Genomic DNA, 14,815 nt, shown 5'->3' on the forward strand with positions numbered 1-14,815 from the left:
GACCATCCGATATCGGTCACAGAGGAATACTTGCCAGGTCAGGAGAACCAAGTTGCCAACTTCCAGTCTTGCAATTTCTGAGGCTCCAGGCTTTACAGATACACTCGGAAGTCTTTGCGTCCCTTCAGGAGTGCTGGGGTTCCTTTTTGTCTCCAAACTAGACTACCAGCTTGCGCTTTTTTTCAGCTGGAGGTCGGACCCCCTGGCTGTGGCCACGGATGCGTTTCTTCAGGAGTGAAGTCGGGGGAAGGGATTCGCCTTCCCTCCCTTAGGAATGATCACAAGAACCTCTGCGCAGGTCAGGAAGCAGGGGGCGAAAGTGGTTCTGATCACTCCCATTTGGAGATCACAAGTTTGGCTTCCAGCTCTGCTGGAACTTTCCTTGGATTCTCCAATCCAACTCCACCTGTTTCCGACTCAACCGCTCAATTCCGACCAAGTTCCACATCCGTTGATTCAGGAGGGGTCGTTGGCCCTCTTGGCGTTGCAGATTACAGGGGACGATGGTTGATCCGGACCTTTTGGACAAAACTGAGGGCTTCATGTCAAAGGCCTGGTCCGACAGCACGGTCAAGAGGTACTGGTCCGCGTGGGGTAGATGGAACCATTAGTGTGCAAATGAGTCTCGATCCTGTGGCTGCAGATGAAGTGCACGTTCTTAATTCTTTGGCTCACTTGGCTTCGAGTGGCCTGGCCTACAGATTGGAGAATGCCTTCCATTCAGCTATTTCAGCTGGCCACGCTCCAGTCAACGGTGCAGCGGTTGGGGAACACTTCTTTGCGTGTCGCCTTTTGCGGGGGATTAGACTCTCCCTTCCACCAGAGCCTCGCTACTCTGGGCTCTGGGATGTGAACCAGGTGCTTAACTTATTCCTTTCCTGACAACCTAACCATTTTCTCTCAAGAAAGGAGCTTTCCGCTAAGCTAGCTATGCTGCTCTGCCTCACATCCTGTAGACGCGTCTCTGATGTACGGGCATTGGATATTACGGGCAGGATCTTCTCCCCCACTGGGGTGACATTCACATTCCACAGAAGGATAAAGTACCATACCAAAGTCATACCTTACCCGGAGTTTCTGGATTCAACCAAATTCTGTGTTGTTTAATGCCTAAAGGGCATATGAGGAAATTACCTTCGAGTTTCGACCCCCCGGGTGAACACCAACTCCTCGTTGCTCTGCAGAAGCCGTTTAAGGCGGTATAATCCCCCACCATTTCTAGGTGGGTCAGATGTGTGATGCAGGAGGCAAGGATTGACCTCTGGATCTTTGGGGCGCATTCAGCATGTGGCGCAATGGCTTCAAAAGCTTTAGCTTGGAGGCCCCGTTTGGAGGACAACCTTAATGCGGCTGACTGGTCTTCGGACTCCACCGTCAAAAGGTTTTAATTTAAACCAACGCTGGATATGGCTTACCTCGTGGTGAGCAAGTTTTGAGCTAGCATAATCCTCGCCTCTAGCCCTGACACAGAATGAAAAATGTCCTAGCTATCATAACGGAAAGTTTCAATTCTATTAAGGACTCGGAGGTGAAGATTATCCCACCCAGCGCAGCTCTGAGTAGATTTCACCCTCCCCGTACAGAATAAGTACTGCAGTTTCCTTGCTTTGAGACTCTGTTGAATGTGATGACATGCATTTTTCTTGACTGTTTATCCTGACGTTCTTCTGCAGGTTTAAGTACACAAATGTTTTACTGTGGTTACAACTTACCCTTTGTTGTTGTAGGGACATATGCGAGTAAACAAGACACATGAAGGTAGTCCAGCGGGTGACTTCGCACGATGAAAAAGGGCGAAGGGACAAAGAAGAGGGACTATATTGTGAACTATGGTTCCTGATTGCTTACTGTGGGACTGTTTCCCCATTGGATGATTTGTTCTACTATATTTCCAACGTTTCATGTGAATTGTAGTTTGAGTTTAAAGTTGAATAAATGGCTGATATATTAAATAAAGTGAGGAGAGAAGGAATAATCCTCCCCTCTGAGTCCTTAATAGAATTGAAACTTTCCGTTACGATAGCTAGGAGCTTACTCATTCTCTCATTCTGAAGTCAGAAAAAGAAGGTAAATAAGCTCCCTCAGAAATCAGAATCTGACATTTGACCTCTGTCTTTCAATGCACAGCAAATGTGACAAGATGAACAAGTTACTTACCTTCGGTAACGCTTTTTCTGGTGGATACAGTATCTGCCTGTGGATTCCTCACCTTGTGAATATCCCCTGCGCCAGCAACATTCGGAAACTTTTGTAGCTCTCCACGCCGATGAGGCCGAAGACGACGTCACAGAGGCACGGCTCCGCTCGCGACTCCGCTGACGTCACTGGATCCATAAGAAGACCTCGTCGGCGTGATGACGTCAGTTCCGGCCTTTTTTCCATGCCTTCGAGACACACGGACGGACTGACAGCAATATATATATATACAGTATACACAGTACATAATATACAAGGCAACACACACAGTGTGAAGATAATATAGGAAGGCAAAAGAAATAACACACTGCCTTTGACAGTAACAAATACATTTTGAAACACCATCATCAGAATTGTAGGTATACAAGGGTGGACAACAGGGAGGCGGGTGGGTCAGTGAGGAATCCACAGGCAGAGACTGTATCCACCAGAAAAAGCGTTACCGAAGGTAAGTAACTTGTTCTTCTGATGGATACATCTGCAAGTGGATTCCTCACATTGTGAAAAAATTCCCACAGCAGTCCCACTCCCGGAGGAGTGTGTCCACCCTTTTATACCAGAAAGTCCTGAAGGACGGAACGAGCAAAGTGTCCGTCCAACCTCACCTCGGAATCCAAGCAGTAATGCTTCGCGAAAGTGTGGAGGGAAGCCCAAGTTGCCGCCCTACAAATGTCCTTCACAGGAACACCTCTAGACAAGGCAGAAGTAGAAGACTTAGCCCTAGTAGAATGAGCCCTTATACCCTCTGGAGGTTCCTTACCGGCCAAAGAGTAACATATCTTGATGCACAAGATAATCCATCTGGAAAGGGTGCGCTTGTGCACCGCTCTGCCTTTCCTGCAGCCAACAAAGCCCACTAAGAGCTGGTCGTCCACTCGAAAGTCTTTAGTCATATCGAGGTAGAAGCTCACCGCCCTCTTAGGGTCCAAGCGGTGAAGCCGCTCCTCCTCCTTGGAAGGGTGAGGGGGAGGATAGAAGGTAGGAAGGGTAATGGATTGCCCCAGATGGAAAGGAGTTACCACCTTAGGCAGAAAAGCAGCTCTGGTCCGGAGTACCATTCTTTCAGCATGAATGGTCAAGAACGGGGGTTTTGAACTCAGAGCTTGAAGCTCATTTACCCTCCTTGCCGAGGTAATGGCAACGAGAAAGACCGTTTTGAAAAAAATAACAGCCTTAAGGCACACTTGTGCAAGGGCTCGAAAGGAGAACCCATCAGGTAAGTTAAGACAAGATTTAAGTCCCATTGAGGCACAATAAAAGGAGAAGGCGGAAACTTATTGGTAAGACCCTTAAGGAATCGTAAAACAATAGGTGACTTAAAACAATGACGGCTGATCCGGCAAACAAAGGAAAGCCAACAAAGCCGATAGATATCCCTTCTCAGTGGCTACAGCGAAGCCTTGCTGAGCAAGACAAAGAGCAAACTGAAGGATGTTGGATAAACGAGCCCTCAAACGGTCAATAGATTTCTCTCCGAACCAAAGAACAAATTTAGAGCACCTATAAGAATAGATGGATTTGGTGGAATGACGTCTGGCAGACAATTTTACATCTACTACATCAGGCGGGAGAGAAAAAGAATTCAGGTTGCCCCGTTCAATCTCCAGGCATGAAGGTGTAAGCTCTGGAGGTGGGGGTGTAGAACCTGTCCCTCCGACTGCGAGAGGAGGTCTGCCCTGAGAGGGAGACGGAGCAGAGGGCACGAGGAGAGGTGGAGAAGATCTGTATACCACACCCTTCTTGGCCAATCCGGGGTGATCAATATGACTTGGGCCCTGTCTTGGCGAATCTTCCTCAGAACCCGAGGAATCAAGGGTATGGGAGGAAACGCGTAAAGGAGTGGTGATGTCCAACTCAACTGAAACGCGTCCCCCAAAGCTCCCTGCATCGGATACTGGAGACTGCAGAATGATGGGCAGTGAGCATTCTTGTGAGTGGCAAACAGGTCCACCCGAGGAGTTCCCCACGTCCGAAAGACGTGAAGAACCACCTCCGGATGGAGCCTCCACTCGTGGTCGGCGGAGAACTGCCGACTGAGACTGTCTGCACGCACGTTCAGAACTCTGGCCAGATGATTTGCCATCAGACAAATCTGATGATCCTGAGCCCAGGACCAGAGACACAGAGCCTCTCTGCAGAGACAATGCGACCCCACTCCTCCCTGCTTGTTGACATACCACATCGCGGTAGTGTTGTCTGCCAGGACTTGGACCGACTGACCGCGAAGGGAAGGGAGGAAGGTCTCGAGCGCCAAAAGTATCGCCCGCAATTCCAGACTGTTGATGTGAAGCAACCTCTCCTCTGGAGACCAAAGACCCTTGATCTCCAGATCCCCCATATGCACACCCCACCCTAAAGTGGATGCAGCCGTTATCACTGTGGCCACCGATGGAGGTAGATGGAAGGGCTTTCCTTGAGATAGATTGCCCTCCACTCTCCACCAAGACAGATCCGCCGCAGCTTCTCCCGAGATCCTCACAGACTCCCTGAGATCTCCCTTGTGCTGATACCACTGCCTGTGGAGGCACCACTGGAGGGCCCTCATATGCCAGCGTGCATGGTTGACCAACAGAATGCAGGAAGCGAACAGACCGAGCAGACGAAGAACCTTCAGGACTGGAATGACCGCTCCATTGTAAAACAAGGGAATCATTTCCTGTATGTCGAGAATCCTTTGTGGAGGTGGGAATGCTCGACACACAGTAGTGTCCAGTACTGCCCCTATAAACAGGTTGCGCTGAGAGGGCACCAGGTGAGACTTGGGCACGTTTATCAAGAAACCCAATTTGTACAACAGCTGGGTTGTAACTTGCAGATGATGAAGCACCTTCTCTGGCGACTCCGCTTTGATCAGCCAGTCGTCCAGATAGGGGAACACTGGAATCCCCGACCTTCTGAGATGGGCTGCCACCACTGCCATCACCTTGGTGAAGACTCGAGGTGCAGTAGTAAGACCAAACGGAAGGACCGCAAACTGATAATGTTGCGACCCTATCGTAAAACGAAGATACTTCCTGTGCGACTTCAGGATGGGGATGTGGAAATACGCATCCTGCAAGTCGATGGACACCATCCAGTCCTCCTGTTGCAGCGCTTGAAGAACCTGCGCAAGGGTGAGCATCTTGAACTTCTCTTGCTTCAGAAAAAGATTCAAGATCCTGAGGTCCAGGATTGGACGCAACCTGACATCCTTCTTTGGAATCAGGAAATACCGGGAGTAGCATCCCTGACCCCTTTCCTGCTCTGGAACCACCTCTATCGCACCTTTTTTTAGTAACGTTAGGACCTCCTCCTGCAGGAGAAGAAGATGGTCCTCCGAGCAAGCACCTTGGCAAGGAGGGTAATTCGGAGGAAATTCCCGAAAGAGAAGGGCGTACCCATTTTCTACAAGATCTAGAACCCAAAGGTCTGTAGTAATTGATTGCCAATCTTGTAGAAAATGGGTAAGCCGGCCCCCCACAGGACCAGCATGATCCAGAATGGTGGATCTAGGGCTGCTTTGCAGTGGTGGGGGGGACGGAGGAGGAGGAGAGCTGCCGACCTAGAGCACGACCTCTGATTCTGCCCCTGTAGCTTTTAAACAGGGTGTTCTATTGCTGCTGCTGCTGTGGCTGCCTGAAAGTACGAAAGGACGATCTTCCAAAGCCCCTGTACCTCCTAAAAGAACCCCTAGGCTGTGTCTGCAGACCCAAGATTTGGCCGTCGCTTTGCTTTCTTTAAATCTTTCCAGTGCAGCATCAGCTTTTTTACCAAAAAGCCCAGAGCCGTCAAAAGGCAAGTCCAGAAGAGTTGCCTGCACATCAGGGGAAAACTCAGATGACTTCAGCCACGCACTCCTCCTTGTGGCAACAGAAGAGCCCATGATTCTAGTGACAGAGTCCGCAGTATCCAGGCCGCTCTGGATAACTTGACACGCAGCCGCTTGAGTGTCTGATAGCACCTCATTAAAGTTCTGTCTATCCGCCTCTGACAATTTAGGGGCCAGTTGTTTCGCTGAATCCATTAGAGCATGGCCATATCGGCCTAAAAGACAGGTGGCAATTGTTGATTTTAAAGCCATACTGGCAGAGGAGAAGACTTTCTTGGCTGATTGGTCGAGTCTTTTAGCATCCCTGTCGCTAGGGACTTAAGGAAAGGCACCTGAAGATCTTTTAGAACAGGCAGCCTGAACCACCAGACTCTCCGGAGAAGGATGGGAAGTCAGAAAGTCTGGGTCCCCTGGAGCCGCCCTATATCTTCTTGCTACAGAGAAGAGCTTACACCATACTTCCATGACCGGTTCAATAATGGCGTCATTAAATGGAAGCAAGGGTTCTGATACAGAGGAGGGAGAATGTAAAACCTCTGTGAGGATGTTTGGCTTAAACTCAGCAGATGGTAACTGCAGATCCAAAAGCTCAGCCTCTTTTTTAATAACTGAGTGATAGGGAGCCACATCTTTTGAAGGAGTATCAGCCGGAGGAGTAATCTCCCACTCAGGTGACAAGTCCAGGCCACTAGCCTCTTTCAACTCCTCAAACAGATCATCAGACTCCATGAGCTCACCTTCTTCCATCTCCTCAACCTGGTACCTCTGTTCTTCTAGTATCCTTTGAGCTTCTCTCCTGGATCTGATTCTCACAACAGTAGTCGGCGGCGCCGTAACCGAATCCGACGGCGCCGGAGCCGGCATCGAACCCGGATCCAGAAGAGCAGCCGGAGTCGCACGAGGTCGAGCCGGAGCCGGTAAAGATGGAAGCGGCGTCGATGTCCTCGGCGCCGGGAAATGCCAAGACGGCGTCGCCGGGAAAAATGTCATAAAAGGAGCTTGAGGGTAAGCTTGAGGAACTCCCAAGTTGAAAGCCATTGGACCCATGGGACCCGAAGGCACTCCAGAGGGGTACATAGCTCTAGTAAAGACCCCATATATCGCATTTAAATAATGAGTTGGATCTTGACCCGGGCCTGGGAAGGGAGGATATGGCTCAGGCTGAGGCATTACCGGAATCGGGCCGATCGGCGCCGACGGTGGAGCCAGCGGAGTCGAAGACTCGTCCGGAGCCTGAACTTCCTCAACTGGAGCTGGAGAAGGAGCCGGTGTCGGAGATGGAGCCGGAGAATACTCTAGTGAAGCCGCAGGCGAGGTCAGGCCAACTGGAGAGGCAGGAACAGAGACAGGAGAAGGAGACAAAAAGTCCTTACGACGTCGAGAAGGTGAGGTCGATCTCAGAGCCGCATCCCTGTCCGAACGATGTCGAGAACCATGCCTCTTCTTCTTCTTGTGCTTCTTGGACTTCGAAGAATGCCCCGACATCGACTTCAACACCGACCTCGACCTTGATCTTGATCGACCTCTCTTCTCCTTTTTCATTCTGGCAATGAATAACTTGGCCTCTCTTTCCTTCAAAGCTGTCGTACTCATCTTGCGGAAGCAAGAGCATCCTTCAACATCATGATCCGATGAAAGGCACCAGACACAGTCCTCGTACTTACCGCACTCTCTGCAAGCCTTGAACCCGGACTTCTTAGTCGACATTTTCCAACTGCAAATAAGAAGAGAGAGAGAGACACCAGCAGGAAAACAAAGTAACCAGCCAAAGCTAGAGAGAGTCCCCGAAAACCGTTAGCGTCGACGTTGCGGAAAAAAGGGAACTGACATCATCACGCCGACGAGGTCTTCTTCTGGATCCAGTGACGTCAGCGGAGTCGCGAGCGGAGCCGTGCCTCTGTGACGTCGTCTTCGGCCTCATTGGCGTGGAGAGCTACAAAAGTTTACGAATGATGCTGGCGCAGAGGATATTCACAAGGTGAGGAATCCACTGGCAGATGTATCCATCAGAAAAGAACCATATTTAAAGGCCTGTTTACAGAAAGTGAGCACTCGGAAGGATACAGTAAACAGGCTAGAATCCATGGAGGGATGAACTCAAGCTGGACAGACTAAAACAAATAAAGCCAGCAACTAGAAAGCAAGCAACTGTGAGTTACAAACTACAAAACCAATTGTATGCAATGGTCAAAATGCATTCCCAGGGAAGCTTTCAGAAAGCCCTAAAGAAGTTGTTCGCAAACCAGACAGCTGTGCTGTCTGGTAAGCTTCGAGCTAAATAGCTCCTGTGGCAGATCAAACACAACAACCATTGTCAATGCCAACAGGTCTGGATTTAAAGGAATGTTGTATGGTGATGTGAAGCATTACAAGTAGATGCGGAGGCAAAGAACTGTAGAATAATATTGGTGTAGGTTAACAGGTCAGGTGACAGTTGCACTGTAAAGCTAGACCTAAAAATCCATGTAGGTTAATGACTGTCCTCCTTCCATCTGGGCTGCTGCTAGAGAAAGACACCATAAATTATCTAGTTAGCTAAGACACTTTGTTAGCATCATAGTGTCATGTATGTGACACTGAAAGTCTAAGCTTAGGCAGCTGGATAAACAAACAAAATAACCACAACTGGGTGGATGGCAAACACTTTTGTAGAAGCACACAACTTCTTCTCAATCAAAATATGTACTCCTGGCTCCCGACAGGTGGATGGAGGCAAAACACCTCTCCTGGTGATTGTTACATAATTGTCTGGCAAGAACTGCACAGTCAAGCCAGACCATAAACAGGGAGGTGAGGGACAAATAGTAGCAAGGGAATGCAGAATGGCACAAATTAAAATCGAGAGTTGAACAAGGATTGGCTCTGTGGAGAAAAGTACGCAATGCTGTCCCCAACAGATAGCTGGTGTGGTCTGTAGCGTGACTGCAAACAGGAAAATTTTATTAGCAAAATTTAAACAACAGACTTCTAGAAGATGCACTGGGAACACCCACGAGTACTGTCCTGTTTATGAATACTAGGGAAAATGCCATGATGGAGAAAGCTGACCTCCATTTGCATTACATGTTACCTGTTGAACATGTGTGTTGTAGTGTGACTTTAAATACTTGATTACACAACAGAAGGTTCATCTTTAAGATTGAGAAGTTGAAAATCTTGGGGTGGTTGCCAATGCAAAAATGTCCCTGGAGCCTAGATGTCCACCCAGTGTCTGCTGTGTTAAGTGCTGTCTAAGCTGTCTTTTTCCTTTAGTATCAGATCTTAAGCTTTTCTCACAAGAACCCCCCTCAAAGCAAGCGAGAGATGGACACTGGTATACACCAGTATGTTTAATGATGCAATAGCATGGGAGCAAACCCTCTAGACCAAAGTATCCATCAAAGATACATTATCTGGTAGTAGGTTGGGTAAATTAGTAATGCTGGACTCTAACAATGTATCTGGGAACTTATTCTATGGACGAAAAGATTTCCGATATACTCAGAACTAGGCACTGAGGCTTAGGGCACATGTGCAGTTGGAGTAGGAGAGCCTGTAGACATCAGCAGTACCAATCCTGGAAAAACTTGCCCTGTTCAGACAACACAAAGCCAGAGAGCATCTTGGGCATTCAAGCCAACAGGAGCTACTAATGATGCAGTTGAGATCCCTCAATAGAAGTGTGCATCTATAATACCTCCCTCAAGGTCTGTATAATAATGCTAAGTGAAAACGTGCAACTTTTTATGGACTGACTCCCCGCATCACATTCGGACAAGTGACTCCAGTTTGCATGAGGCAAACAGCTATGACTAATGAAATTCCTGTGGTGCTTACACTTTCTTCTTGGTCATTAGGTATGTTCCAGGAGCAGTAGTCCTTGCATAAAGACTTTGAGGGGGGGATGTTTTGTAGCAGGTTCTATTTACTATGCTTCATAATGCTTTGAAAGCCATTGGCTTTCAAGAAAACCTATCCTACGACTTTCCACTAATAAGGAATGTGTTGAAGACCATATGTTTAAACTGTCACGCCGCAACATCAAGAGTCACATGCAGTGCCATGGGTAATCATGACAGACATTCTGCAGGTAGGCCTGTATCTTCTAACATGCCAAACTGCACATGGGAAGAATTTTTATAAAATGTTTTACAAATCTGGCTAGAGCACTTGCTCAGCACATGAAAGACACCGTTCCAGTGGATGATGATGCAAAAAACGGGAAGGGATGAACAGATAAGAAGAAAGTGCCAATAACACCCAAGATATTTTCACTTACACTGACTAATCTGGAACAAGGTGTGGAACATATACAGAGCAAATAAATGTACCTGTGGGATATCAGTAACATCAATGAAGTCAGTTCCAGGAAAAGCAATGTTCTCCTCTTCGTGTTCAAAGTGGGTTGGAACCTTAAATCAAAAACATAGAAAACGTAATCACGACAATCATTCAATAGGAAAGAGATTTAACTGCAACAAATACTTCATAGCAAAAAGCAGCACTCACAATGTCCCCATTTTGCTATTGTGCGTGTTTGTTTAAGAAAGCGTGCAATTTACAGCACCTGCATGGGGTTATAGCATAGTGTTTCCAAGTTTTGGAGTCCTGACCTTATGCGCTAGATCCGAGTTACCAAGGTAGTGCATGAGCTGCAGAGAGAGTAATTTCTTTTAAAAGGTTGCAGGGAACACCTGATCAAGGAGTCATTCAAACGTCATTTCAATTGAATTCTGCACAGAACAGATGCCCTGTCTTGGCCCATGCATAGGCAAAGAATGGGCTTATGATACAACCCAAGGTTTTCTTTGTTAATGAATAAGTAAATACAATCATTATACAATAAGAATTCACAGAAACAATAATTGTACCCTTTCAGGTTTGTAATCTCTTATAACAGGAAATTAAAACTGGAATTGAGCTCACTATGGTGTCTCTCTATGAGAAATATGATGGCACCAGCCCTCTGTCGCTGTTAATCGCAAGGAATCCTCCATTGGGAGTGATGTTGTGACTTTTAAGATCTTGAATTGTGTGTGTCATTTTGCAATTGAATTTGAAAGCACTGAGGAAGGCAATGAAGCCGAAATGTGACGCTTAAATTAAAGGAACTATTGTTTTACCCCGTGAGTGTGCTGCAATTTTCTTGGAGCGTTAATATTTTGTGAGTTCTACCCTCACACAGCAGAAGCACCCACTGAGAGTTCAGCATGAGTTGGTGGAAATTGGCTTGACTGACACACTGACACACACACACTGACACACACACACACTGACAGACACACACACACTGACAGACACACACACACTGACACACACACACACACTGACAGACACACACACACACACACACACACACACACCCACACGCACACGCACACACACACACAAACACACACACACACACAAAGGTTCTATCACCAAAACGCGTCAGGAGCCCTCTGTTCAATAAATGGTAACTTACACCCAGCGTGTCGGTGCCTGTTTCAACACTTTGGAAGCGGGATTGGTGTATGTATGTCTATATACATAAATACAGTGGGCGTTAAGTGCACTCCTTTCAACCAATGGGTTTTTATGAACAGCTTCTTTCCAGCACTGGCTTGTGATTTTGTCAATCACATTTTGTTACAGCTCAGAGGAGCATAGTTCTCTCACCTAATGTTACTGGCTCTTTGGGTGTATCCTTTCATCTACAATGGATTGCATGCATTGAAATGAATGAGGGACTATTTTACAACTTCCTGCCTTTTCGTCTGTCGGCTCCTTGTTGCTAACACATGGACGCCTATGTGAACGTCTCCACTAATCCAATCTGGTTTTTATGGATATGATCAGATAAGGTTTTATGATTCAAATCTATCCCACAAGGCTCTCATGGAGAGATACCAGCAGTAAATCTTCAATTTAAGCTCTGAGTCACTTGTGACCGAAATCTGTGATTGAGGAATAAGCTGGGGCCATGGATGCACTATCTGCAAGGTGGCAAGAGAGATGAACTTACTGTCCACACCTGATCCAAAGTTCTGCCTTGTACAGCTGCACAGATTCTAGGTGCTACTTCACATAGAGAACTACAATGCATTAAAACATTTTGCTCCACAAACAGATCCATGGCTTAACTAATGGCTGTAAATCTGAGCAGGATTATTCAAGAGAAAGCCATTGTTAATTCTGGGACTAGAAAAGCTGTGTGGAAGTGGATTCTCCTTGAAGGTACCAGAGACTACTTTGAATAGTTCACTGCAAACTCAGATCTGAATAAGATCTTGGGGTCTGGGGCCATATTGAAACTAATTAACTTTGTTGCTTAAGCCCTAAATAGATAGGCATTCACCCAAGGGTAGAAGTGGACTTTCTACAGCCACTGTAAAAAGATCTATGATGAACCAGTGGGATGCACAGATACCTCGGAGCAATGTTTTCTACTGGTAGTGTTAGTTGCCTCTTGTGAATTATGCATGTTCACTAAATCTATCCATTTGTTGTTCTAGAGGGCTACCAGAAATTGGGTAAACATCATCACCATCTACTGGAGCGAGGGCAAATGGGGTATGGCCTGGCAAGAAACAGCTTGCAATCCTAAATATCCAGGATAGAGCAGGGTCCCCCAGCTTTGCTTCCTTATAAGCAAGTAATGGAGGTATTCTCTTTGACCCTTTTCTAGAGGCATTCCTTGCTCTATTGCACTTAAAAACAGCATCTTGACTTCTGACAAAAAATCTGAGCTGCTGACTGAGGTAAAAGGGACTGCAAGTTGGCAGCTCAGACGGGTGAACAGCATGGCTGCCGCACACCAAGCGGACCCATGCATTATTTGTAGATTCTGTCCACTCAGAGGCAGATAGAGCCTCCTGAGATGGAGCATTCTAGAAGGTACAGGATGGGAGATTGACCCCAAGGAAGCATCTCCTGCTGGAAAAGCCCTTGATCAAAAATTGACCCGGTCATTAAAGACTAAAATACCTTCATTGGTTGGAAAGTGGACTGTCCTCTGATCAATACCATGTGAATAGCATTCAGTGTTTTACCACAAAAGATAGCATTCAGTAATTTTACCACAAACGTGCCCATCTCATCTGCTGGCAGATCATGTCAATGAAGGGATCACAAAGATGTTTACCATCAAATGGAAGGTCAGTGACTTTCTCCTAGATGTATGGTTTCAGGTTCAAATACTTTAGTCACACTGGCCTGTGCATGGAGAGACCGATTAATATGGCTCTGTCAGCAATACTATATCGATTGTTTAGAATCTTATTTATCGTCTTTTCAGATGTTGACAATAAACCTAGAATCCTCGAGGTACTGTCTGGGAGGAAGGAGGTGTTAACTATACCTTAGCACATAGTACTGCTGACTCATGTGTAGTAGTATCATGGAACCATTAGAGGCAGCGTGGTGTGCGTGACCTTGCCTTACAATTTTGTAAAAATCCTTGGTTCTTAAGAGTGGGGCGATACACAGAACACTGGGTCTCCACAGATCAGGTAAAGGTTTCGTCTGGTGGATACCACTGTCTCAATGTACTAGTCCGGTCTGCTTTTTGGTGCTTTAGAGAGTGATTTTGGAGTATGCAGACAAGGAACGCCCTTATTACCACTTGTTCCCTCAGTCCCAGACACTGAAATCCCATGTGGTATGGGCAGTGGTATCTGGATCAGTATCTAGGTCAGTGTCTACAAAGTGTAGCATCTTCCAGTGAAGCTACTGCCAACAGTTTAAGGAGCAATCGGAGAGGTAGGAGATTTGGTGTTTACTGGTAACCTAAAGACAAAGGGAGCTGGCAGTCTCGTAGGAACTAGAGCAGTCTCTTTTGACCTTCAAACAGGCACTAAGGAGTCCAGACATGAGTATGTACTGAAAAGCTACAACAACACATTGGCAAGCCCAGAGCTAGGAACTAACATGAGCAGGGCATGTTAAGAAACTCCAATTCCTAACTTGACGGATTAGAGCTGTCGGGCCATTCAGCAATGGAGTTTACCTTCACGGGAAGGGGAACTCCCATTGGGAATCCTTTAGAGATTGTCCCAAGGACACGGATGGCAGATACTAGCAGTGACCCCAAATGTCTTAGAGCAGAGGACTGAACTTGGACTCTGGTATTAACTTTGGTCCCCAACGCATCTGGTGCACAGAACCATGATGTTGCATATTTCTGGGTCCAGAGTTGCACATCTGTCAGAGTTACCTTCCAGCAAGTCTTGTCTCAGTGGTCAAACAAGGAAAACTTAAAAGAAGCCAGTGCCTCTCTGTCGTGTTGCGCCTTCTCTGCTTTATAACCATTCCATCTGTATCCTCTTTCTAAACAGTGATCTGCACCAAGGGCTAGGTTCGACTGCAGAGGAAGAGGAGTAAGGACCTGGAAAATCTTAGGCTAGGTATGTGGGAAAAGGCCCCAATATGAGGTGCTAGGGTCTACTCTCCTGCAACGGAGTGCTCCATCATATGCTCAAGTGAAGGAAAAATGCTAGACCGCTCAGTGCAAAAAATCAGCTGTAGGACTGACTTGATTTATTTCATGGTGCTGCAATAGCAGTTTGAGACTTCCTGTTTGGAAGTCTCAAACTGCTATTGCAGCACCATGAAATAAATCAAGTCAGTCCTAAAGCTGACATTCATTTAGAATGACTTTACCCAAAGCGGCAGAGTCTCTGGAATAGGTGTGGGTTTGGTTCCTACAGGGTTTTCCATATTCTGGGATACTTTTACTGCTCCCCAGGAAGTAGACAAGTGGATATGACTGAAAAAAGAAACTAAAGACTAGGAGGGAAAGGGTCATACGGCTAAGCTGTTCCACCACTCCCAGATTACCTCCACCACTTGCAA

General features: G+C 46.8%; 1 protein-coding gene across 6 annotated transcripts in view; it reads right to left on the minus strand.

Annotated features, from left to right (window-relative positions):
* KIAA0586 (KIAA0586 ortholog) overlaps positions 1 to 14,815 on the minus strand; it is a 622,715-nt gene that overhangs the window by 362,728 nt on the left and 245,172 nt on the right. For all 6 annotated transcript variants that reach the window (XR_014968769.1, XM_085626122.1, XM_085626120.1 and 3 more), the window contains exon 18: positions 10,315 to 10,395. Coding sequence is in view for 5 of the 6 variants with exons in the window: in XM_085626122.1 (XP_085482248.1) it covers positions 10,315 to 10,395 (81 nt within the window). In the remaining variant the exon portion in view is untranslated. The remainder of the gene's footprint in view (positions 1 to 10,314; positions 10,396 to 14,815) is intronic.

Source organism: Triturus cristatus, chromosome 9 (assembly GCF_964204655.1).
Source record: "Triturus cristatus chromosome 9, aTriCri1.1, whole genome shotgun sequence".
Lineage (NCBI taxonomy): Eukaryota > Metazoa > Chordata > Amphibia > Caudata > Salamandridae > Triturus > Triturus cristatus.